This window comes from Myotis davidii, unplaced genomic scaffold, assembly GCF_000327345.1.
Source record: "Myotis davidii unplaced genomic scaffold, ASM32734v1 scaffold299, whole genome shotgun sequence".
NCBI lineage: Eukaryota > Metazoa > Chordata > Mammalia > Chiroptera > Vespertilionidae > Myotis > Myotis davidii.
Window position 1 is genome coordinate 3,407,114 of NW_006293088.1, and position 26,868 is coordinate 3,433,981.

General features: G+C 56.8%; 1 protein-coding gene across 2 annotated transcripts in view; it reads right to left on the reverse strand.

The window, feature by feature from the left end:
- LOC102760169 (kazrin) overlaps nucleotides 1-26,868 on the reverse strand; it is a 50,740-nt gene that overhangs the window by 3,025 nt on the left and 20,847 nt on the right. Inside the window, exons 2-5 of one of the 2 annotated variants that reach the window (XM_006766697.2) lie at nucleotides 7,724-7,860; nucleotides 5,888-6,058; nucleotides 2,485-2,674; nucleotides 1,958-2,088 (exon numbers count right to left, since the gene is read on the reverse strand). In XM_006766697.2, the coding sequence (XP_006766760.1) occupies nucleotides 1,958-2,088; nucleotides 2,485-2,674; nucleotides 5,888-6,058; nucleotides 7,724-7,860 (629 nt within the window). The remainder of the gene's footprint in view (nucleotides 1-1,957; nucleotides 2,089-2,484; nucleotides 2,675-5,887; nucleotides 6,059-7,723; nucleotides 7,861-26,868) is intronic. The other variant, XM_006766698.2, reaches the window with a different exon arrangement.

The following is a 26,868-nucleotide window of genomic DNA, read 5'->3' on the forward strand; positions in this document are numbered from 1 at the left end:
GGGCTGTTCTTGCTGTTGTCAGGTCAAATGCCTGAGAATAAAAGGTTCCCTGGAGCTATGTTCAGGCTCTTCCTGGCTCACCTGTGTGCACGTCTGTTGACATGAGGCATGAAGGTGGTTGAGGGCGGGCGGGAAGGGAACAAATGGTAGTTTAGTCTTTAGTCCTATCTCAAGGTGCACAAACAGAACTCACGGCAGGCACCTAAAACAGGTTTACCGTGGGTAGGGCTGGCCATCTTTGCCAAGTGTACGGGGAAGAGAATGAGGCCGGTGCCCGCTGAAATGCCTGTACCCAGACAACTGGCTTACCAAGGCCCCCGCTTCCCACTGCAGGGCCCTGAGGGAGGTGACCTTGGAAATCAGTGTGCCAGGGCCAAGTTGGGCAAAAGGTGAGGCCTGTGCCAATGCAATTCAAGAGGCTTTTAGAAAACCCTTTCTGCAGACTGGATTTTCCAATGGCATTTTGGCTGTCAGGGCCACTATGGGCCCAACAAGGGGAGACAAAAAAAGAAAAGAAAAGAAAAGACCCTTGCAAAGGATTCTCCTTGGGGCTGTGCACAGATACCAGAAGGTTCTGGGTGCGCTGTAAGATGCTGGCTGTGGGTGCAACGTAACAGTGGCCGCTCTGAACCAGAGAATAGACGTCAGAGCCCCTCTACTAGCAGTGGTCCACCTCCTTCACCTTGGCTCTGTCAGTCAAGCCAGCCTTTGTCAGCAGGGCGCTCTCCTGGGGACAAGAGAACACACTGCTCCCTTTCATAAGGCCCCAGTCAGGAAAGAATCGCAGCCCCGAGTGGGGCCCCAGGCCCCCAGGCGACCTTCTCCCCATTACGATGTGGGCTGAATAGGGCCCCGGGCCAGCAATCCCGCTGCCCACGCAGCAACTTAAGTTGAGCCTCAGCTATTTTTATAAGCACTTTTCATTGTTAGTGCAGATAGGAAAAAATGTTCCCATTATGATTACTTGTATATAGAAACGTTACTGATTTTTATAAATTGATTTTCAACCAGCACTGTTATGTACTAGCTTATTATTAGTTCTAATGGCTTTTCAAGGTTATTCTCTTGCGTTTCCCAGGTAGATAATCATATCGCCGGCAAGTGATGGTTCTTTTGTCTTTCTTCCCCACAATATTCGCCTCATTTCTTTTTTATTACTTATCTCGCTGGTTAATACAGCGACATGGACTGAGGTTTTGAGAAAGCCTTCCCACGCATTTGAGGACCTGCGCTAGCGTGGCTCTGTCTTCACTATGTGGCAGGGGAGCCCGGTTATTGTCAACCGCGTGATGGACCAGGAATGGACCCCGATATTTCATGTCGGAGCCTAGACAGGGCGGCGTCCGGTCCGCAGACCCCTGACCCACCTTCCTTCACCCTCTCACTCCTTGGGAGCCTGCCTGTCGCCCTACTAGTCATCAGGAGGTAGGGGGCTGGTGGGAAGTGCTCTCTTGGTAGCTGGCCTCAGTATGCGATCAAACCGTGTCTGATTACATAAGCAGAGCCAACGAACTGAGAGCAAATTCATGACAAAACGTGCCAAGGCTTCTGGGAGTCACAACACTGGGGCTCACTCCTGGATGAAGTCGGAGAGCCGGCCCACAGGGAGAGGCAGCGTGCTGGGAAGGCTGACGTCTGGGAGGAGAGGCCGGCGGTCTCGCCCAGCCCACCAGCGGGGACCCCGCGCTGCACAGACCCCACGCCGACCCAGGCCCGCCTTCCTCTGGATTTTCCTTGCCCTCCCGGACACAAGGAGCAAATGGGCCTCCTTTCTTTCTCTCCCCACAGCCATCTCTTCTTGCAAAAGGAAAGAACAGAACAGGAAGTGCCTCCGCCAGAGTGCTCCCTGGGTGGACGAGAGGAAAGAGCGAGTGCGTCTTCAGCCCTCCGCCCGCCCCCGCGGTTTCCGGGCGGGGCCCAGGGCCCAGGGCCCAGGCCCCGCTGCTGCTGGCCTTACGTTGCAGAGGGAGTGCGTCCGGTGGCGAGGGGAGTTGATGTCGCTTGGCGTGGATGACCGGTCGCCTTCGGCGGCAGATGCGTCGGAGATGACGGAAGGCTGCCGGGAGTGGCAGGGGCTCACCCTGACCGCTGGAAAGCAGGGACAGCTGGTGAGTGAGGGATGGAGAGAATGGCCTCACCTTGACTGCCTTGCAGGCGATGGCACCAGCGCCCCGTTACACCCAGGAGAACAATGAGCTGTCGGGAAGCCCCCTGCCCAGCTCCCCACCCCTCTATTCTGCAGCCATCAGAGAGCAGTTTCCAGGAAGGACCTCCCATCATCGCCTCTGGATCCACGCAGGCCCCCTCTTAACCCGGGGGAGGGAGAGGAAGAGGCGGAGCTCCCAGGGACCTCAGCTATATGGACCTGGGGCCCCACACTCCCCTAAGCAGCTACAGTGGGAACGGAGAGACTGCCTTCCCCACCGGGTCAGAGGCCCCCCAAGCAGCCCCACCGCTGTGGCTGGGCCGGCCGCCAGGACCCACCTTGCCGGTCTGCAGGGTGCGGGGGGTGCGAGTGGTAGAGCGTCTGCTGGCTCTGCCGGATGGCTGCGGTCAGCGGCAGGTCCGCCTGCACCACCCACTCCTGGTTGCCGTTGAGCACGGTCTCGCCTGGCATGGCGAGGGAGTGCCGCTTGGGGACGTCCTTGGTCAGCGTAGCTAGGGACTGCTTGGCCTGGGGAAAGAGCCAGGGAACAAGAGGACGACGTGACCCCTTGGCCGGCTGCTCAGCCACCGCCCACCATCATGAGAAAACCACGAACTGGCCCCTGGACCTGGGCATCGCCGGCTGCGTGAGTGCCAGTCAGTCAGCCAAGCACCCGCACGGCAGGCCTCCCCTGGGTTACACCTTAGATCCTGGCGCCCAAGTGAGGCCAGCAATACGGAGAGAAAGAGGCCCCTGCCCTCCACACAAACACACACACACACACACACACACACACACACACACACGCACACGCACATGCACGCACACACTGTCACCCATTCTTTTGGGTCCTCTGAGGGCTGGCTGGGTGGGACTTGAAGGACATTGTAAGGCTGGGGTGGCCACTCCCCCCGGCTCTCAGGGCCACGGGGCAAGGTGCAGGGGACCCGGGAAGCCCAGGGACAGTGTGGGCTGCGTCAGGGCGGTGGGTAGTCGGACAGCTCGTCCTTTCCTCAGGCGGTGACAGGTCTCTGTCAGCGATTGGTTACCTCCCCCCAGGATATGTGGGGTTTTGTTAGAAACAATAGCAGATTATTTGGGGGAGAAAAAAGGCACATATTAGCGATGTATTCATGCATGTTCACCACAGTCTATTTCCACTTCCCGGCTGGCTCCCACGGCTCACGCAGGGCAGAGGGGACACGCGGAGGGGCTCAAGGGGCTTGCGCTGAGCTCGCCAGTGAGTCCGATGCCCAGGGGGTCGTTACAGATGGCAGAGCCACCGTGAGTGCTGGCTTCACCCCTGACATGAACGCAGATGAAATGAAAGACTTCACCTCCCCTCTCCTGCTCCAGAACTTCCCGTACCTTCCCTAAGGCCTCAGGCTCCTTCTGGCAGAGCGGAGATTCCAGCCCACAAACAGACAGTCCTTGGCCTAAAGCCTGATAGAGCCTCATCATGCGAACCAGCTGTTATTTTAGATACGTCACCGCCCTCTCTGAGCCTCCGTTTCCACATCTGTATAATGGAAAGCCTGGACCAAGCGATCTTTAGGGTTCTCTCCAGCTCAGACACCCCAGGAGTCCGTGAAATCACTTCCCTTCAACCACCAGCCCCTGGGGAATATAAACCTAAATGGCAGAGGGAGGTCAAGTTGAGGGTGTCAGCCCCACCCCCGAGCCAGGTAACCATCTCCTCCCTCACTTAGGAAACCTTCGTGTGCTCAGTGCGACAGCCTGGGTCTCAAGTAGGGAGTGTGCCGTTATCTGTACTTGACGGAGGAGAAACCAGAAGCTCAGAGAGGTTCAGTGACTTCTCCAAGATGCACAGCAGGCACGGCATCCAAGCTGGGCTCCAAGCCTGGGTGTCTGACTGCGAGCCCCTTGTGGGTTCCCGGGTGCCCACCCTCCGCTGGGACAGGAAAACCAGTAAGTGACGCAGACCAGGACCAGGAGCAATCCCTCTGCGGCAGGAGCGAGCGAGGCCGGCGTGGCTCTGAGCTGCCGTGTGCTTGCAGTAGCCCCGCTTCACGCAGACTCCCATCTCCCAGACCCCCGCACCTCACTCGGCACCGCACCTGCTTTCCCCGCCGCGTGCATGTGCGTCCAGATTCTCCGTCCTGGCAGCTGCTCCTGGGGGGATGCCCGCTCCCTTCCTCCCGCCCAATCCCTTTTGGCTGCCCTGAAGGCGGACTCAGGGGGAGCAATGAGCACCCGGGCGGGTCTGCCATCTGTGCAGTTAACCCCCCGCTCGCCCTCTCGCAGCATTCCCAGCCCCACACCTGGGACTGCGGGAGCAGAGGCGCTCTGGCTCGCAACCCTGAAAGACCCTGGAATTCCCCAGGATGCTTGAGGCCAGTGTGCCCAGGCAAGGAAGACATGTCTGTCTGTCCCCAGGGCACTGGGCAGACCTGGGAGAACAGGCGGGCAGCAGAGGCACCAGCACCACTGACCCCACCTCCACCCCAAAGGGGACTGACAGCAGCAGCTTCCTCCGGGCCTGGGCAGTTCTCACCACTAGGGGTCAGCATCGGACAAGGAGACCCAGGAGGTAGGTGGCAGGTAGGTAAGGGCTGAGCTGGTCCCAAGAGGGACCCATGGATCCTGACCAGGGCGGTCCGGAAGAAGTGACGTAGAAAACCTTCGTCTCATATCATCCATCACCATGTTTAGGCACCAGACTAAGCACTTCCCTGGCTTCATTTCATTGACATCCTCCCAAGAGCCCCAGGAGACACAGGCAATTACCCTATTTAGACCGGATGAAACCAAGGCTCAGAGAGCTGACGGGTCCTGCATAAGGTCACACAGCTAGGAAGTGACTGGCTGGATTCGAACCTGGAACCCACGGCTGTAATCACACTGTCGGCACGCATCCGTGCTCTGCAGGCGAACGTGGAGCCAGGCAGCCCTCCCCAGCCCTCAGGGCTCCCAAGTGTTTCCCTGCCACTTGGTGGGGCAGACAGGGTGGGATGAAGACCTTCAGACCCACCCAGTTCCAGATAAAGGGCACTGAAGCCCAGAGAAGTGCAGTGAGCGGCCCAAGGCCACACAGGAGCAGGCGGAGCAAACTCCAGGGCTCTGGACCTCGGTTTTTCAGCCAGGCCCAGACACACCATGGCTCTCTGCTCCCACGTGCGGGCTGTGGGTCACCGCAGTAAACAGTTTTTGGGGGGTATTTTGAAGGTTTGTTTTGGATTAGAAAAAAGTAACACTTTTCCCCTTGACAACCCAAATAAGACATTCTCACTGTAGATGAAAATAACAGGTGTGTGCGTGCATACACACACACACACACACACACACACACACATATATATACACACACACACACACACACACACAGGAAAATAAAACTCCCTGGTAATCCTAGTACCCAGAGGTAACCGTTGTTAATTTTTTTGTGTGTATTTCCTCCCAAATGTTTTCCTAAACAAATCTATTTTTTTTTAAATGGGCTTTTATTTTTGCAGTAGTCGGGGGAGTGCGGATCCGTGGAGGGTCTCCCAGCACCCCAGGCCCCAGGCCCAGGCAGGTGGGGGAGAGACTGCCCCAGGTTCAGGGGTTGATGTGGGAAGAAGATGCCAATCATCACAGCCCCCGCCCCCAGCCCCGCCCCCTCCTGGGTCCTGCTCTGCCGGACTCCACTCCTCCACTCCAGGATTCTCTGCGCCCTGTCTCCCACCACAAGTCCCACTGCCCTGGGTGTGTGAAGGCAGGGCAGGGCGGGGAGGGGCTCACCATGGCCAGCTCAGCCTCCAGCTCCTTCATCCGGTTGTCCTTGAGGTCCAGCTGGGAGCGCAGCGCCGTGGCGTGGTCCGTGGCCTCCTTGGCTTGGCGCCGGAGCTCCCACTTCTCCCGCTCCAGCAGGTCCTTCTCCTTGGCCAGAGCTTTGACAGCATCCTCGCTCTCCTGCGGGGGGTGGGGGGGGGTGTCACATGGGGAGTGCAGGGCCTCCTCATGGCCCAGACATACCCTGAGGGGCCCTGACCCCCGACCACAGAAGGCTCTGCGGTGGGAAAGCCCTGGGTTCGAGTGCCAGCCATGCCACAAACTACGGGGAGATGGGAACAGGCACAAACCCTTGGCAGAGGCTCAGGAAACATTTTTCAATGACTCACTGAGCAAATGTTTGTCTCGGGGAAGTTGTTTGACTTCATCCAGTCTCGCTTTCTCTGTATTTAAAATGGGGGGGGGGCAGCCGGCATGGCTCAGTGGTTGAGTGTCGACCTAAGAACCAGGAGGCCACGGTTCGATTCCCGGTCAGGGCACCTGCCCAGGTTGCAGGCTCGATCCCCAGTGTGGGGCGTGCAGGAGGCAGCTAATGGATGATTCTCTCTCATCGCTGAGGTTTCTATCTCTCCTTCTCCCTTCCTCTCTGGAATCAATAATAAAATATTTCTGAAAAATGGGGGGAAGGGGCCAATACTATTTGTTTCAAAGAACTGTTATAAAGATTGAGTACATGTGAGGGAAACATTTAAACAGAGTCCGACAAACGTTAGGGTCAGTCGTGGGTCTGAGGCCGTGTTTTGTTGTTTGGTAACATGTACGTGACAAAGGAGATGCCTGCAGCCCAGTCCCCGTGGCTGCCAGGGGCCCTGCCACCCCCCCCACAGGGTCACAGCCCCCGATGACACAGGCTGGACCCCTCGGCACAGTTTCCGGCCAGGCACCTGGCCCTGCTCCGGGCTGGGCCCCTCGCAGGAGCTCCGCTGTGTCCGGAGCCAAGTTAGTAGGCAAGGAACAAGCAGCCGAATTGGGGCCCAACCTCTGATGCCAAGAGCCCAGGTTCAGGACAGCAAGTGTCCTCCCCCAGAGGACGGTCCCCACAGGGGGCCCTGCCCAGCCGCACGGCCACGGCCTTCCCGTTCTCCATGTCAGGAGCTAACCCCCAGGTCTCTCCGTGCCCCGGGACCACGGAGAGGCGGCCATCCTGTCTCGTCTAACAACCCTGTCACCCACAACTGGTGAACCAAGTTCCTCGGCTAGCCGATCATAAACTCCTACTCATCCCACAGAGCCCATCCCACAGAGCCCAGCTCACAGCCACTTCCTCTGTGACGCCTTCCAAGACGGTCTCCCCACCTGCAGAAGTCCCTGCTGTCCCACTGGTGCTCCCGGCTCTCTGTTCACACACTCGTTATGGTGTCACGAGTCAGACGCAGAGCTAACACTCACTGGGCGCTTCCTGTGCGCCCGGGCGCCACGCGGCGTGCTCTGCGCTCACCAACGCAGACGGTCCTCACACAGCTCCACAGTCTGCACCCTGTTCCTGAGATGCCCAGGGACACACACACGGGGAGCCAGGATCTGAACCTAGGCCAGCCTGTCTCCGGAGCCCCCACTGTCACCACCTCTGCCATCCTGTCGATGTGTGTTTGCCGCGATGCCACGGAGCCCTCAGCTAAGAGCTGTGCCTGTTTCAGCTCAGGGCCCGGGCCGGGCGAGACACGCCGGAGGCCTCCCCAGTGGGCACAGGTGACACGAGCAGAGTCTCTCCCAAGGGGGGTGGGAGAGGCCACCCCCGGGCCGGGCGTGGGGAGAGCCGGTGTCCGGGGAGTGGAGGGCCCTGACCTTGCGGTGCTGCTCGTAGTTCCGGATGAAGTCCCGCAGCTGCTCCTCGCGGCTCTCCAGCGTGGCGTACAGCTGCTGCATCTGGCTCACCAGGTCCGTCTTCTCGCCCTTCAGGCGCTTCCGGTCGGCTTTCATGGCTGGGGGACAGAAGAGCGCGTTAGTCCTGGGATCCTGGTTGTCTGCCGGCCCCGAACGCTGAGGAGGGACCCTATTTCGACACCCCCCACCCCCGGTTTTTATATATATATTTTTTTGATTTCAGAGAGCAAGAGAGAGGGAGAGGGAGAAACATCAATGATGGGAGAGAATCATTGATCAGCTGCCCCCTACTGAGGATCAAGCCCGCCACCTGGGCATGTGACCTTGACCAGAATTGAACCCGGGACCCTTCAGTCCACAGGCCGAGGCACTATCCACTGAGCAAAACCAGCTAGGCCTTAGCTGCTGGGGCATCAATCCCCTTTTTAACAGATGAGGAAACAGGGTCCAGAGACATGAAGCTTCTCCCCCAAGCTCCCAGGTCACTCCGTGGCACTCTCAGGACTCGAACCCAGGCCTGTCTGTTGCTAGAGTCCCTACTGTCACCTCTTGGTTTTATTGATCCGAGGGGGCATGTCTTTGATGACACATCTATCCCTGCTCTGAACTGGCTGGTCCCCAATGTGAAGGAGCGGAGGCCTGGGGAGCCTGGGACCGGTGGGGTGTGAGAACCAGAGGGAAGCGCCAGGAGTGGCTCCGAAGGAGGCCACTGACCCACGCGAAGTGACCGCCGTGGCTTCCCGGGAGCTGTGGGCGGGCTCTCTGTGCCAGTGGAGAGAAGCGGCTGCCAAGCAGGTCTCATGGGATCCCGTGGGGGTCACCCCTCTGACCCTGGTTGGAAACGACGCCCCCTGGGCTCTGATGTACCTCCCTCAGCCTCACCTGGGGTGGAACCAGACTTACTCTCGGGACTGGAGCTTCGGGAGGGGATCTCCCCCTCACACCCCGCTGGGCTTCCTTCCCTTTTGCCAAGTGGCTGTGGGGGGCGTGACGCTGCGGCCTCCATGGACCACCCACTGTGCCAACCCCGCGCACGGTGCACATGCTGCAGGAGCTGCGTGCTGCTGGCTGTTCTGCCATCGAAGAGGGCTGACACGGGCACATGTCTGCGCTGGTGGCCTCTGTAGGGGGTGGCGGCTATGACTGGGGGTTCCCTGAGTGCAAGGACCAGGCCTCTGCCTTCAGATTAGTAGCTCTCCCCTCAGACGAGAGCGGAAGCCGCTCCCCTCCCCCACTATTTGTTAAGCACCTTCTGTGTGCCAGGCTCCATGCCTGGAGGGGACAGGGCTGAGCAAGACAGGGTCCCCATCTTTTGGGTGGTGGCAGATCTGATCGAGGCGACAAGCCCCTATGTGCATGGGTGACCCGAGTCTCTGTCTACCCTCCTTCTTCCCAAGAGAACCCCGTGTTTGCCTGTGCCCAGTTACGACACAGCTCCCCAAGCTCCCTTGCAGCTGGAGGGACACATGTCCCAGTTCTGGCAACTGAGATGCACACACACATCTACTGGGCGATCCGCTGCGCTCTTTACAGAAAAGGTCACAGCGTCTCCCTCCCATTGCCTTCCTGCTGGGAGCACGGATGTGCGTTTGAGCACCAAGATGGAGACACAGGCTGAAACCGGGGGGCAGACAGACAGACAGACAGGAGGAGCCTGGACCGCTGGTGCATTACCCAGGCCAGAACTCATTAGAGCAGGAGAAGAAGAAACGCCCCGTCTATGGGATTTCCCGCTACATGCAGCCCAGCGCACTCCTGCCACAGGCAGGCGTGGGAAGTGCCATCACTCCTCCCACAACGGGCTCCGCTGAGGTTCCGTCTCACAGGCTTTCTGCTCTGGGCTCTGCCCGCCGCTGGGCTGCAGCCTGCCAGGCTGAGGACGAGAAACACGAGCGCTGGGTCTCTGGGCGCGAGCGCCAAGGGAAGACCACCTGCCAACGCCGATAAGGCGCCTCTGGAACCACGGTGGCAACACAGAAGGTGCGCACGGTGCCCCCGCCTGCCTGTCAGAAGCCACGTGTCCACCACCTGGTGGAGAAACTGCACGCAGAGAAGCAGGGCCTGGGAGCACGGGACCCTGCACTGGGGAGGGGGTAGGAAAGGGGTGGGGAAAGGGTGTGGTCCCCACGGAGCCGGAATGACGTTACTGTCGCCTCCATCACATGGGTGTCACTACAGAGGGCGCTACTATTGTAACTACTTAAGAAACAAGGTTTGGCAGGGAACCCCCCAAGAAATGACTTCAGCGACATGCGTACAGCCATGAGCACCACACAGCGGCCTGCACACAGCCATGAGCACCACACAGCGAAATGCTCACAGCCATGAGCACCAGAGAGAGAAATGCTCACAGCCATGAGCACCACAGTGACATGCACACGGCCATGAGCACCACAGTGACATGCACACGGCCATGAGCACCACACAGCGACATGCACACAGCCATGAGCACCACACAGCAACATGCACACGGCCATGAGTACCACACAGCGACATGCACACGGCCATGAGCACCACAGTGACATGCACATAGGCATGAGCACCACAGTGACATGCACAGCCATGAGCACCACACCGACATGCACACGGCGATGAGCACCACACCGACATGCACACGGCGATGAGCACCACACCGACATGCACACGGCGATGAGCACCACACCGACATGCACACGGCGATGAGCACCACACCGACATGCACACGGCGATGAGCACCACACCGACATGCACACGGCGATGAGCACCACACCGACATGCACACGGCGATGAGCACCACACCGACATGCACACGGCGATGAGCACCACACCGACATGCACACGGCGATGAGCACCACACCGACATGCACACGGCGATGAGCACCACACCGACATGCACACGGCGATGAGCACCACACCGACATGCACACGGCGATGAGCACCACACCGACATGCACACGGCGATGAGCACCACACCGACATGCACACGGCGATGAGCACCACACCGACATGCACACGGCGATGAGCACCACACCGACATGCACACGGCGATGAGCACCACACCGACATGCACACGGCGATGAGCACCACACCGACATGCACACGGCGATGAGCACCACACCGACATGCACACGGCGATGAGCACCACACCGACATGCACACGGCGATGAGCACCACACCGACATGCACACGGCGATGAGCACCACACCGACATGCACACGGCGATGAGCACCACACCGACATGCACACGGCGATGAGCACCACACCGACATGCACACGGCGATGAGCACCACACCGACATGCACACGGCGATGAGCACCACACCGACATGCACACGGCGATGAGCACCACACCGACATGCACACGGCGATGAGCACCACACCGACATGCACACGGCGATGAGCACCACACCGACATGCACACGGCGATGAGCACCACACCGACATGCACACGGCGATGAGCACCACACAGCGACATGCACACGGCCATGAGCACTACATGCCTCCTTCCTTCCTTCATCACAGGGATGCTTTTATTTTCCTTTCAAACCGTTTTTGATGTTCTCCAAACATCCCTCACACTTGCTGAGGTCTGCGAGGCATGACCGGCCTCCGCTCGCCTTCCCTTTGGCAGGGAACCCCCCCAGCTTCGCCCAGGCGTGCCCCATTCCAGCAGCCAGGCTGGTGGAACCACTGCCATGGTGACGGGTGATGTCATGCCTGGCGGGCCCTGCGGGGTCACGGAAGGAGGCTGGCCTGGCTCCTGGGCGTGTGGGGACTCTGAGGTGGGAGGGAGGGCGTGTGCGGAGGGCCTATTCTTCTAACTGGGAGGAGGCCGATGCACGCACGAGATGAGGGGTGTGATCAGGGCCCAGCTGCAGCCCCACGTCGATGGTACTTGTTGGGGATGTCACTTTTCTCAGGCTCTGAGGGGGCCTTGCCGCAGCAGAGTTGCCCAGATGTGGGGCAGCGTGGAGCGGCACCAACGCACATACCTTCTGCAAACGCCCCTCTTGGGAGGTCTCTGCCCTGACCCTCTCCCCACGGGCAAAGCAGACCCTCCCTCCAAGGCCCAGGCAAGGAGGCCACAGCTGATATGCGAGGAGAACAGAACAGGTAAACTCTGAGCTTTGGAGGCCTGGAAAGAGGGGTTTTGCAGGTGCTTTTAGAGCACGAGGGGTTTCTCCCCCCCCCCCCCCCCCCCCCGCGCAGTGCCTGCAGCAAGAACCTCGCTGGGGAGAGGAGACCAGGTTCTCACCTTCCCCTCTCTCAGCCCCAGTTTCCCCTCAGCATGAATGTGCTGGACTCGGAGAACTTCCTTTGGCTTCTGAGGTCCTAGGACACTCCACTCTGATGACCACGCCCCCAACATGTCGATGGGCGGGGGGATGAGCATCGGACTGGGGTCGGGGTGCTGGTTCTGTCCGCTTCTGAGTCCCTGAGCTATCACTTACTCCCAGGCCTCAGCTTCCTAGCCATTAAGGCGATCCCCACGTGCCTGACACTTTTCAAGTCTCTTACGGATTTTTGTTGCCGAATTCTCACAACCACCTTATTAATTCATTCCATGTGATAGACAAGGAAGTGGCATCCATGGAGATTAAGGAACTCGGCCAAGTGGTGAGTGGCAGCGCCCACCTGGCCCCAGGACCCACCCAGCCTGCTACCCTGCTGCCTCCAATACCTGCTGCCAACCCCCAACCACCTCCACACAGCCCGGTCAGCCTCACCTGCTCCTCGTGCACACCCTACGGCTGCTCGGTGGCTGCTGGAAGGAGGGAGGGGTGTGTGTGTGTGTGTGTGTGTGTGTGTTTAGTCACCCCCTCTTGCTTACAGGATCCTCAGCCAGCCCCAGACACAGCCTCATTCCACACGGTCAGATCTCCATTAGTCTGGCCTCAGAAGACCGCAGGTTGGTCCAGGATGGTCCAAAGCTAAGAGCCTTTGTAAACATTACCAGCTGGTGGATCCCAGACAAACCTAGACTCAGAGTTGGGGAGGGGTAGGCCTTGGTCTGAGGATGCCGATCCTAGCATCTGCCAGCAGGGGGCTCCCCTTTCTCTTCCAGTCAACATTCCTGTCCAGTTAAGCCTTCAGCATCTACAGATTCTGGGAGCCAGAAAGGACTGGCAAACCACTCGGAATAAACACTCACCAAAATGGTCTTTCGGCTCAACTTCTCTTTACAGACGGGGAAACTGAGGCCAAGAGAATATTTAGTATCACACAGTTGGTCAGTGCAGGTCTCCTGAACCTTAGGCCAACACAGCTGGCTTTAAAAGCACTGGTTTTGGAGTCTGCCTATCAAGCCTCAGTTTCCTCATCTGTAAAATGGGGACTGACAGTATAGCCATTTCTGCTTGATACAGAACAGACTTGCACAACTCGAGTGAACCAGCAGGGTCAGACCTCGAGCACTTGGGGAGGAGGGAAGTTCAGAGAGACACACGTTCAAACACACAGGGCCCTGGACTCCAGTCCAGTCTCTGCCCATCACCAGCTGGAGGGCCTGAGACACTGCACGGGACTCCTCTGAGCAAGTTCCCCAGCGGCCAACACTCCCTGTGACATCACCCAGCATCTCAATGCAGCAGGCGGTCATTCCATATTATCGTTTCTTCCCATCTTCCCACTCCCCAGGCTCCCAGGCCTGACCTCTGACCTCAGGCCCCAGGAGGCCTCAGAATATACAGGTTGACTTGACCGACCCGACTGGCTGGAATGAGGGAGAGGCCCAGGGCAAGGAGAAGGCAGGCACAGCCCAGGGAGGCACGTTCAACGCCCACAGACTTAGGGCCCGGGACGGGCCTCTATCAGTTTGTTGTTGTTGCTTTTCTGTTTGAAAGCTGGGCAAGGTGAGTTAAGAACGGGTTAGGGTTCAACCTACTTTACAAAGGTTAATAAGCAGGCTCTTGCCCCATCGGGTGGCACTCGGGTGAGAGAGGAGCCTACCACCCACTTGGACAAGTGGCAGCCGCCAGGGGCAGCTGAGAAAACTGTACCCACAGAGCTGGGTGGTCACAGGTCTGACCTGGGGTGGCTCTGCTCCTCACGAATGGAAACCCCTTTTCTTCTCACCATCTGGTACAGTGGGTGGACCGCTCACATGGCCAGCGAGCGGCGGAACTGGCACTCGATGCCAGTACTTTGACATTCAAGCCCCTGATCTTTCCAGAATCCCCACAGCTGCTCTCTCTGAGTGCAGCCTAGAAAGCTAGGCAGCCTGACCTTTCTAACCTCCTGGCTAGGGTAGGAGAGACAGACACAGGTTCTCGTTTTTCAATCCTGTGGCCTGCAGACATGACTAATCCACTAAGCACTAGAGCAGCGGTTCTCAACCTGTGGGTCGCGGCCCCTTTGGGGATCGAACGACCCTCTCACCGGGGTCGCCTAAGACCATCGGAAAACACATATATAACCACATATTGTTTTTGTGATTAACCACTATGTTTTAATTATGTTCAATGTGTAACAATGAAAATACATCCTGCATATCAGATATTTACATGACGATTCATAACAGTAGCAACATTACAGTGATGAAGTAGCAACGAAAACAATTTTATGGTTGTGTCATCACAACATGAGGAACTGTATGAAAGGGTCTCGGCATTGGGAAGGTTGAGAACCACTGCACTAGAGGAATCTGGGTTTATTGGAGATGTCTGCCATGGCAAGGGGGCCAGCTCTGCCTCAGACCGATCAGAACTGGTATGTTTGAGAGTCTTGTCTGGTCAATGCTGTGCTAAACACCATTGCACTCCATGGAACCAAGGTCAACTCCATTTCACCAAAAGCGAGAAGCAACTCTCTCAGCCGGTGAAAAACCGGTGCATTCACGTCGTGGTATGCAAACTCCAACCTGCATGCCTAACGGTGAGAGAGCGGATGATCTTTCTCAACTGGGTCAAAGGCATGTGAAGGACCACTGGGTTTGCTTACGTGTTTTTAAGTTCATCCCTGACCGGCCACACAAGCTTTTAGGGGTCAGGGCCCGGCCTGCCTTGTTCACTACTATCTATTCAGCATCTAGACCAGTGACTGGTACATAGTGAGTCCTCAGTAAACACTGAACGACTGACTCGCACATGAATGACTAAAGCCTCCGCTGGGTGTTTCCCCGTGTCACACAAACAAGCAATTCTCTCTCACATCTTTAACAGAAAACCGCCATTCTATCCCAGTTCCCTCTCCAGCTCGCATTCCATTTCTCTTCTTTTTGGAGCAAAAATGCATAGGAGGATTGCGTGCCCTTGTGCCCCCATCTCTCTCCTCCCATCCTCCCTGGCACTGTTTTGATTTCTCCATCACGGGCTCCAGGTCACCGACAACCTCTGGGCTGTGACCCTGCAGTCCTTGTCTGTCGAGTTCAATCTGCACAGGTGACACCTTCTCTTGCGCTCCCGCCTGGTTTTTTCTCCGTCTCCTGCGGTTCTGTCCTCTTCTCTTTGCTGCCCTCTGCTCACGTCTGACCTCTAAGCATGAGCAGCCTCAGTCCTTCTTTCCCGCCGTTCCCTGCTGGGCTTGTCCAGCCTCCTAGCTTTTATTTTATTTTTAAAGACGTTTTAAAATTGATTCTGAGAGAGAGAGAGGGAGAGCAAGAGAGAAACACTGATTGGTTGCCTCCTGCATGCTCCCCACTGGGGATTGAGCCCACACACAGGGCATGTGCCCTGACTGGGAATCGAACCCACCACCTTTCAGTGCACAGGACAATGCCTAACCAACTGAGCCACACCAGCCAGGGCCAGCCTCCTAGCTTTTTTTTTTTTTTTAAATATATTTTATTGATTTTTTACAGAGAGGAAGGGAGAGAGATAGAGAGTCAGAAACATCGATCAGCTGCCTCCTGCACATCTCCCACTGGGGATGTGCCCACAATCCAAGTACATGCCCCTGACCGGAATCGAACCTGGGACCCTTCAGTCCGCAGGCCGACGCTCTATCCACTGAGCCAAACCGGTTTCGGCAAGCCTCCTAGCTTTAAATCCAGCCACATGCTGATGCCTCCCAGCTGGCCGTCTCCAGCCTGGCCTTCGCCCCTGAACGTTACCTCAGAGCCAAGCTCCGCTAGGGATCTAACACCATCTCCAACTTAATGTGTCTCAAAGTGAGCCCCTGACTAGTCCTCCAACAACCCAAATGCTAAATTATTTTAATTTTTATGTTTAAATGTCTTTTTATTTTTCAATACTGGCCATTAACCTGACCGTCCAACCACGTCTGCGGGCCTCGCATGGGTGCTGGACCACTGACCGGAGCGAGAGGGTGTCCACAGAAGAGGGAACAGAGGAGCGATCTGGGCTCAGACGTGATTGGGGACCAGGCTCTGCAGACAGAGACCTGGGTTCGAAGCCCGGCCCCACCATTCACCGGCTGTGTGACCTTGGGGAAGTCCCTTAGCCTCTCTGTGCCCTTTCCCTCTTGTGTAAAGCGGGGGTAACAGTTTCGACTCCATTCTACTGTGGTGAGCGTGAAATGAGCACCAAAGCTCTCAACTGCGCCTGGCGATGCCTGCCTGCCAAGGGTTACCTTCTAAGCGACTCACAGTCAGTCCTCTCAGGGGGGACTGGGCAGTCTTGAGAGGAAATGGGCTCCCTGTTGGGGGCTACAAGACCACTGGGTGCAAGGCTGGGCGGGGGTGATGGCAGGAGGGCTGAATGAATGCCTTTACCAACCACCTGGAGAGGCTCCGCCTCCAGCATAGATGCCCAGCAGCTCCCCAGGGAAAAACTTCAGATGGACGCGTGAGGGCCCAGGAGGGGAGCAGACACCTGAAGATAAAGTGTGAGGAGCCGCGGGGGCAGCGGGGGCCCTTTGCAGCTGTTCACAGTCCCGATGGGGGTGGGGCTGCTGTCACTGTGGCCCATCCCTCAACCCTGGATCCCTCAGAGCTCACCTGGAAGCCCCAAGTGGCCGCCCAGGGAGCCGGGCCCACTTCCTGCCAAGGGAAACCAGAGGGCCGGTGGGAAATGGGGTGTGTGTGTGTGTGTGTTTGTTTTCCAGCCTCTGAGGGCGAGTCCAGGAAAAGTCCTCCTTCCTCCGAATCACCACGACAAACAGTGGCAGGGGATGGGCCCAGGCCACTGACATTCCCCAGACGGGGGCGGGAGGGACGGAGATTTCTGGAAAAGAAGCCACAGCCCACGCCCCACACAATGAGGACTATTTTTAAAGGCTCGCGTTGGTGCGTGAGGTCATTCTCAGGCACGACGATGGCGCTGGCCTGGCCCCAGAGGAAAAGGAGGAGTTGGGAAGGCCGTGGGTGGTAGCCAGGGGGGCGGACACCAGGGTGCAGGCCTGGGGGACTCACACGTCCTCTATGGGTCTTGGTGCCATGCCCTCAAGATGGTCCATCAGACCCGTGGAACCCTCAGGAAGCTGCCCTGAGCACCCAGGGATGTGGGGCCTGGTCTCCTGGCTCATGAGATGGCCTCAGACCCTCAAGGTGCAGGCCTGGAGCTGACGGTGTGGGCTCTCACCCAGCTTTGCCACACCCTGGAGCTGTGACCTGCCGCGAACCCACGATCCCAGGCTTCGGCAGTGCTGCCAAACACTAGAGACCCCGGCTACCGCCATGCCTGGCAAATGGCAGGTTCTTGCTGCCACCCGGGCCAGGCCCTGAGCTACCTGACACCATCCCTTCAGCTGGCAAGCCTGGAAGCGCACTGTAATTAAGAGCTCTATACAATATTTAGACCGCCATGCCCAGATGTATTGGTGTTTGTATATTTAAATGTGAATGAGTGTAATTAGATGAAAGATTAGCCAGGCCTGTCCCTAACTAAATACGCATAGTTAGGACTGATAAGTTCTTGGACTGTGAAATTATATGTGTGAGCAGACGTACACACGTAGGCTTCTCAGATGGACTTCGATTTGTATTATTGGGGAAAAAGCTCAAAGGGTTGCCAGGAAAGAGGAAGGGTAAAGGGAGTTTGCAGATGGGGGAAAGGATCTCAAAGATCCCATGGGGTCCTTGGAAATCAAGTGAGGTAGCGTATGTACAAATTTGCATGCCTCCACGGATGGAGAACTCACTACTCTTTGGAGCAGCTGGTTTCAGCTCCATTCATCACAGCCCAGAGGCAGGCTTATGGGAATGGTTTCCAGGGGTGGTACTGGGGTCTCCCCTAGAATATGAAGTTTACATTCAATTATGCAAAACCAATGAGATCACAGCACCTGTAAAAGTTGCTTTAAAACATCATCTGGTGGGTCACGAACGAGATGAGCAGGATTTTGCTATTAGGTCTTATGGTTAACACAACTGCAGGCTGACTGTGCGCTGGGCACTGAGCGGCTGCTGAGAGTCTGGGCCAACAAGACAGACAGGTTTTTTGTTTTGTTTTTAAAATATAATTTATTGATCTTTTACAGAGAGGAAGGGAGAGGGATAGAGAGTTAGAAACATCAATGAGAGAGAAACATTGATCGGCTGCCTCCTTCCTGTACACCTCCTACTGGGGATGTGCCCGCAACCAAGGTACATGCCCTTGACCGGATCTGAACCTGGGAACCTCAGTCCGCAGGCCGACGCTCTATCCACGGAGCCAAACCAGTTAGGGAGACAGACAGGTTTTTATCTTGATGGAGCCAAGGTAAAAGGGCTGGAGGTGCAGCAGGTGTGGGGGCGCGGGCCCTTGTGCAGAAGAGCCTGGTTTTCTCGGGAGGGCAAGAGTGAGCTCTAGGCATACAGAGCATCGGGAAGCCACATTCTCCCTGACAAGTGATTAACTGGCACTATGGGCTATACATCAGTCTCTCGTGAGTCTCACTCATGTGAGTTTGTCATGAGAAATCTGACTTTTTGGAGCTGAAGAGCAGAATGTAGGACTGTAGCAAGGGACTGCCACCCACTCCCCAGACCTCACAGCCCATCCACTTCATATAAACCTACAAATATATGAACAGGCATATAATGCTTATTGTGGATCGGCAGTATGCTAAGTACTTACTATATTATTAATCCTTATAGACACCCTACGAAGAAGGTACTGTTATTTTCCCCCAAAACATTTTTTAATTTGCATAAAGAAGGTGCTATTATTATTAACAATTATCACTCCCATTTTACAGATGGGAAACGGATTGACAGAGAGGTTAAATCACACAGCCAAGGACCCACCACAGAAAAGAACCTTCAGAGTCTTATTTCTCATGACCCCAGAAAAACAATGTAACCAGAGCCAGGAAATGCTAAGGGGCAGGAACCAGACGGGTGGGGGGTGGAGGTGGGGATGGGAAGGGTTGGTCACAAACTGACTGCCCAACGGTCCCTGCAGAATTGTCAGTGGCTTCCCTCTGAGTAGGGGACACATGCCAAGACTTCTTCCAGGAGAACAGTTTTCCTGACAGGGACCAATGCCCCGGAGCTCCCAGGGAGCCCGCAAGGGCCCCCTCCCCCAAAGAACCAGAGCTGAATTTCTGGGTCTCTGTCCCAGCATGCTGGGAGGACCCTGCCTTTAGAAGTTAATCCAGCAGAGCTCAGCTGAATGGTTGGAGACTTGGCCTGGAGACCGACTGACATCGAGACAAGTGCTGGGATTGTACGAAACCCACAGCAGCAGCAATAAACCAACCTCACCCTGGCCGTGGAGCGCTGTTTTGCAAGCCACCACCCCAGTCCTTCCTAGGAGCCTGCGAGGCGGGCGGGGTGAGAACCTACAGACCCATTTCACAGATGTGGAAACTGAGGCTCAAAAAGTTAGTCACTTGCTCACAAATGAATCAGAGACTGGTCTGGATTCAAATCACAGACCCCTGACAGGGCAAATTTAGGTCAATCCTCTCCCCCCAGATCCCCCCGGGTGTGGCTGACTCTGGGCCATCTGGGCAGAGGTAGCCTGAAGGACTTGGGACTTACCCAGAAGGACCAAGGGCGTGCTTTCAGCCCTTTTCCTGGACTCGAGTAAATCCTACTTCCTGTGCAGCCCGTGACTCTGAGCCAGTGTTTTCCCGAGACAAAACCCTCCCCAGGAGTGAGCTCACGTTCCCCGGGGCACTCAGCAGTCGGCTCACAGGAGCATCCTTCCCGTGTTTTCCAAGATGTGCTGTGAGACACAGAAGCAGAGGAAACAGACTGCTGGGCAAGCAAGGGATTTCTGAACAGCAAAGTAAGTACTTCCTGAAGTGCCCCAGGGCCTTTGCACAAACCATCCGCTCTGCCTGGAATGCCCTACTCCACCCCAGCACATGGCTCATTCCCCTGCCTCCTTCAGGCTCGATTCACTGTCACCTTTTGGGAGAGGCCTTTACTGTGTCTCCTCATCTCTAGGACTGCTGGTACCTGACCTCCCAGCACTGGCTACTTTCCCTCCATACTTTGTTTCTAAGGCTCCTTTCCACCCGACATTATGTGTCTTCTGCATTTACTTGGTTATTGTCTAGCCAGGTGGGGATTTGGCTATTTTCGTTTCCTGCTAGGCACACAGCACTGAGACCATGGTCTGGCACACAGAAGATGCTCTATAAATATTTGTAGAAGCATTTCAAAGGGGCCACAGTGGAGGCGAGTACAGGGTCTAGAAGAGGTCTCCACGAGGGAGGATCTGAGCTGCCAGGCTTGGCAAGTGGAGCCTGGGGGTCATCGCAGGAGAGGGGGTGGCGTTCACAGAGCTGGGGTGCATGCGGAACCGGGGTGTTTGGGGAACCACACTCAGCTCTGCATCGCCTGAGCGTGGCTAACCTGGGAGTTGAGAGAAGCAGCGGACAGCTCTGGCAGGGTTGCTCAGAGACCACCCTGAGCCGTGGGCTGGGCGGAGGGACCGCTGCAGGAAGGCCCAGAGGTGTAAAGAGGGCTTACTTCTGTGTGCCTCCCTCTGTCCCGGCTCCTGAGCTGTGCCCTGCACTGGGCCTGAGGAACCCAGGTTCAGTCACAGAGCAAATAGCTGGCGAGGGGTGGCTTATGTCTCTGAGTGTGGCTGGTCCCGTCTACCCAGAGGTGAGGTGTCAACTGTCCTCCAGCTCCCCGGCCCTGCCAGCGACGGGAGACTTGGGCGTAACTGGGTCTATTTTGAACACATTTTCTAACACCAGTGACGCATTTTCTAACTGGGAGGCTCTTAGCACAGGACCCTCTTTCTCTACCAGCAGGAGGCTGGAGCCGGCCACCTCGCTCAAGTCCCAGCTCCACTACTTGCTGGCTGTGTGACTTCAGGCAAGTCTCTTAACTTCTCTGTGCCTCTGTTTGTTCACCTGGAACTCTGTGTGCCCTGTGTCAGCCTCACAGAAGACAGGGGGTTTTTGCTTTTGAGGAATTTACTGCCAGATCAGCAAGAAGGTCTAAATACAAACGATGAGAGTCATGTCTATGTATTTTGCTCATATTATTATTAATATTATTTTCACTCACTCACTCACACACTCATTCATTCATTCAGGCAGACTTTATTGCCCACTTTAAGCCTGGCACCGTGCTAGCACGGAGACAAGATACCTATGACTTGATAATAACGTAGGCAGTGAGGAGACGCAATAAAGGCCCTGGGGATATGCACTGGGAGGAGCAAGGTGGCCGGACAGGTCATGAGCTCTGCACTGGGAGGGCAGATGGACAGATTCCCGAAAGGCCTCTGGGAAAGAGAGGACTGGGCCTTTCCCAAAGTCCAGACAGTCGGGCAAAAATGCAACCAGCCGCCTCCTGAGGCTGCCCCTCGGGCACACGATAAGCAAGGGGGCAGAGCAGGCATCCAGCCTGCCGGGCCCGAAGGGAGGCCTGGATTCTAGACGTGACGTGAGCACACAGCCCTTGCCGCTGGACTTGCCTTGGTGCAGAGCATCCAGGTCTTCCACGAACTGGCTCCATGGGGCTCAGTCTTACCGGCAAAGCGGGAGGGAACCGCCTCTCTCTCCAAATGCTGAGCCGGGGGTGGGCACGGCTCTCGAAGGGGCTAATCCCTAAGACACGTGCTCAACACCGTTGGCTTTCTCAGTGGACGCATCATTTCGGTAATCTGAGTTTTCTAAGTGCTTGAGCCCTTTACAAATGGATTACTTAAACCACTTCCTGCTGATCTAACTCAAGGATCTAACTGGGAGATGAAAGCGGAAGACCTAACTCATTATTCAGACAACTGGTAACTAACAGGAAAAACACGGTGCCTTTATCCCGCCTTCCCCGTAGGAACTGGACCTGTGGGTAACCCAACAGTCTCCGCAGAGGAGGACTCCAGCTTCGACATGAAGAGGGAGCCACCATTCTGCCCCCTATGCTGACAGGCGGGACTCAGTACAGCACCTTGGGGCAGCCAACATCACAAAAGAGACAACCAGACGGCCAATGTCTCGGGTTGAGGGTGGGGGCGGGGTGGAGAGCCACCATCTCCTTGGAAGGGCTCTTGCAGAAATAAACGGAGTAAATGGTCAAGTCTGCAGGTGAACTACCAGCTGATCGGAAATTCAAAGGAGAGAGAGAGACGTTGAATGAGACCACGAGGATGCAATTAGCAAATTTCAGGTCGTGGGAAACACACCCAACCAGCAACATGGCTCCTTCCACGAATCATCCCCAAGATTTTAACGAAAATAGAAAAAGTGAAGAGGAACCTTTCGATGAAGACAACATTTGAACGAATCACACTGCGTGGATCTCGTTTGAATTCTGAGTCCAACAAAGTCTAAAACCTGAACTTAGGGGTCCATCTGAAACCTGAATGGTGACGGCACCTCGAAGTCATTTCAGGTGTGGTAATAGTCCGGAAGTTCTGCGTTTTTTAAGGAGTCCTCTTTGCTAGGGACATGCTAACTAACGTATTTACAGATGACACGCTGTCTCAGAGATTTGCTTCACGATGATCTGGGGGGAGGGAGTGGATGAGGGTGGGACAGAGTGCTGGGGTGACAAAGTTGGGGTCTGCACTGGGTACAAGGGACTCGTCACTCTACTGACTTCTGTATGGAACTGAAACGTTCCGCTAAAAATGCCGCCGAGCCCAGCAGAGGGCACATTATGCCTCTGCCGTGTGCTCCAGGCTCTGGGGCTTTATACATCGGCTCCTCTGTAGTCTTTCCTCTCCCCTCCTCTGCTGCACGGCTGACAGCTGCCTCCCCGCAGGAGCGTCCAGAGCAGCCCGTCTCCTCTAAGCCGCTGCAGCTCGACAGCAGCGCTCGGCTCATCAGCGCTGTGTGTGAGGTCTGAGGCATCCCAGCGGAGCAGGAGGTGCCACCCGAGCGGTGCCTGGGAGCTGTGGCTTTGGCTCTCCCTGCCCCCAGGTGCCTGTCATTTCCTTCCTGGGGCTCAGTGTGCCCAGAGCCGAGATGGCCTCTGGGACCCCGTGGAGCACAGCATCATGGAGCCCCCCTCACTCATTTCCATCTGGATTCTGGGGATGGGAGGGAGAAGCAGCTGGTGCGAATGCCAACAGGCACGGTCTCTTCCCCACATCATCCCGGGCTCCAGCCCTGGCTCTGGTTTAAAACTGTCCCTGCCTGGCAGGCGTGGCTCAGTGGTTGAGCATGGACCTATGAACCAGGGGGTCATGGTTTGATTCCCAGTCAGGGCACAAGCCAGGGTTGTGGGCTCGAATCCCAATGTGGAGTGTGCAGGAGGCAGCCGATCAATGATTCTCTCTCATCATTGATGTTCCTCTCTCTCCCTCTCCCTTCCTCTCTGAAAAAAAGGAAATGAGATAAAATAAACGTGCCCCCGTCTGCGACCTGGCGGAGGATGGGCTGGAGGTTGCTCGAGTTCCCCAGTGCACGTGGGTCCCCGGGCGAGGCTGGCTGGGCTGTAGGGCGGGGGCCTGCCGGCTGCCCTGAAAAACTGCCAACTCAGCTCACAGGGTTTATTTACTTCTGCAAGGAGAAAAGCATCTGACCTCTTAAGGAAACCAAAGTGAAGAATTTCCTGGCCGATTGTCTGGGAGGAATAACAGGAACTGAGCTAGTAACAGCCCAAGCAAACACTGAGTGAAGAGGCGAGGCCTTGGGGACAGGACCAGGAGGGAGTGGGACTCAGCGTTGTCTCTCCATGTCCCCAACCACCAGCACCACTGCAACACTGCCTCCCTGTCCCTGTCCCTGTCCCTGTCCCTGCCCAGGGCTCCTGGACCATGGGGCTGACTCTCACAATAACGGGCAGTGCCAGTGATAGACCCTGAATTTGGGAGGTACGTGGGGCAAGGAATTAAGAGCCTTAGATTTGAAGCCAGATTCCAGGGCTAGAGGTCCTGACACCTGGACGGGTCCCATAGCCTCTGGTCCCTCAGTCCTGCAAAGACTGGCCATGATCTGAAGACTCACCTACAGTGAGCTCCGTGAACTGCTCTGCAAACTGTGAGTGCTGTGCAAACAGTGGGGCATGAAGGCTCCTCACCCCAGGTGTCTTGCTCATCTGCACACAATGCGGTGAGTGCCAGTTTCCCATTTTATAGATGGGCAAAGTAAGGCCTGGAGGGCTTCAATGACTCCCTTTGCTCACACAGCTCCTGAGAGATCAGGCTTGTCTGAGACCTGCCTCACTTTGCAGCACCGCTCATCGGCTTGGGAAAGAGAGCCCGCTCCTTGGTGACGCTGGCAGCCGGGGTCCAGAGTCACAACCAGGTCCCAGGGTTCCAGGCTCTGAGTAGGTGAAGTCTGGATGGGGAGGTTTGGCGCTGTTGCTGGACTTACGGTAATGAGCCCAGGGCCGAGCCCCCAGGGAAGGCCGCTATCCGCTTCTGCAGGCCACAGCTGAAGACAAACAAAGCTGCCAGATCCTCATTAAGCCTCCTGGACAAAACAGCTATTTTATTAACATGGGAAGGAGGGAGGGAGGCCCCTCTGCTCCAGAACTGGCAGGAAGGCTCCCGGCCGGCTGGTCCTGCTCACAGGGGCCGCCTTTGCACGGAGCTCTGAGCTCCCTCCTGAGCTGAGGGGCCCAAGCCCCGCACAATGGAGATGCTCTGAGCTGATAAACCACCGGGGACAAACTCCTTATGCAAACCAAAGCCGGGGACTTCACAGGGGGTGGGTGGCGATCAGATCTGCTGGCAAGCGGTGATGTGGGGAAGTGAGGAGTGCACGCTGTTCCCAAACAGCGTCCTCCCATCTGGAGTCATCCACTTTGCAGGGTGTCCTAAACATCTGTCCTGCAGGTGGCTGGCGAGGTACTGGCCCGGCCCGGCCCAAGTCCAGCCAGGGCCTCCCCCCTCCCCCCTGCGAGTCCGGACACAGGCAGCCCAGGCAGCAGCTAGGCCCGCCAGCTCTACCTGGCCTCAGAGCACACCTTCCCCACCTCCTGGCCAACTGCTTTGTGCTTTGACATGTGCTCATCTCGGATGTGGGACCATAAAGTCTGGGCCTCGCAGGATGGCTAACCTGCTGGGTTCGGAGTGACAGCTCTGGGTTCGAATCCTGACTCTGAGCTCACTAGTGACTGTTTTCTCCACAGAAAATGGGGATAGAGAGACTAATAAAAGTAGTGAGCATGCATGGGCTTTTGCAATGGTTGTGGGCATCCTGAACTCATTTAATTCTCAGGCGTCGCCCCCACCCCCCCGCCCCCGGCCCGCCCGCTGTAGGTGCTATAGGCAGCTTCTTCTACTTCGCAGCTGGAGAAGCTGGTAGAGTCTGTATGTACAGTGACCTCGAGGAGCACACCTGAGCTCAAGCGTGGACAGTGAGGCCTGGGCTCCAGGCCCACCCGCCTCCCAGAGTAACCCTCAGGGCTGCTACCGAAGGCTATGGGGGTGTTTGTTGGGTTCCTCACAGGGGCGTGGCCTCTAGAAGGCAGGGAGCAAATGTAGCTATTGTGATCAGCGACACCATTCCTCCTCCAGAAGGTTCTAGAACTGCAATCCCTGGCACTTCCTACCCCTCTTCCCTGCTTTTCCTCCTTAGCACCTACTAGCACCAACATACTAGTATATTTTACTTATTCATCTTGCTGACTTTCTACTTCACAGCCCAAGTGGGATGTCAGCCCTGTGAGGGCAGGGGTTTTCATCTCTTTTATTAATTGCTGTATCCTCAGTGCCGAGATGAACAACGCCTGGCACATAGTAGGTGCTTAATACACATCTGTGGACTGAATAAGTGAATGATCCTCACTGCCCTCACTCTTTAGCCAACCCACCCGATTTGGCTGACACCTGGGCAGTCAGCCCTGTGAACGGGATGAAATATGATCGGGGGTGGGATGGGTATAGGCGGGGTGTGTCACCCTGTACACAGCCTGGCCTGCTGCGGTAGGCCCTGCCCAGCCCAGACTTTTCTGGCTCACGTCCAGTCCAATCCGGCCAGTACTTAGCAAGCAGCTACATGTGCCAGGCACCTGCTAGGTCACCCCCCTCCACAGGCAGGAGAGGTCCCCTGACCCCAGTCCCTCAGCCTAGAAAAGACCCAGCCCAAATCCGCCCTGGGCGGGAAGCCTGGGCCAACCCCTCCCTCCAGTCTCACTTGAGGCCTCGGGGATCCTCCTTCTGAAACAGGGCGCCAACTGGTGTTCTGTCAGCTCTGAAGGATCTGGCTTTGGTTTTATCCACGAAGAGTTCACTGGGACCCCTAGGCTGGCCCTCGGTGGGGCTGGCAGAGCCCTGTCACACCCCACGCCTTGGTGCCGTGGAACTTGTCTCTGAGCACAGCTCTGGGGCCAGGCTGAAGGTTCAGACCTCCATCCTCCGGCCACCCCACACCTGCCTCCCAAACCTGCCCGGGAGCCCAGCATGAGGGGAGGCACTGGGAAATGAAAAGCATGGGTGCCCCACGGCCCGCCGGGATGTCTGTCCCGCTGCAGAGGGGACAGGACAGCGGGCACTCCTCTCCCGCTGCCCTGGTGCAAACACCGATCCTCTCAGGTTCAAGTTTAAACCCTGAAGGAAACGGGGTGGGCTGGGCAAGACTCTGCTCATTGGGAGCCTGGGGGACGTGGAGCAGGGCTGGCACAGACAGAGGGCACCTGCCCCCAAGAGCACACCGCAAACACAGGCTGCTGTTGGGGAACCGCTGTCCTGAGCGTGCTGTTGTTTTGCAAGTGATCTGCAGAACGCATGTGGTTTTGGGAACGGGGGTGGGGTAGGAGGTGGGGGGGTTTCTCCAGGCAGATGGCAGCCTCCGAGAGTATTTTTCCCAACGAAACCAGCGCTCATTTTAAATCACTGAAATGCACCTATGACATGCACAGGCAGCCTTTGTGCCCGAGGCCCTCCGTGC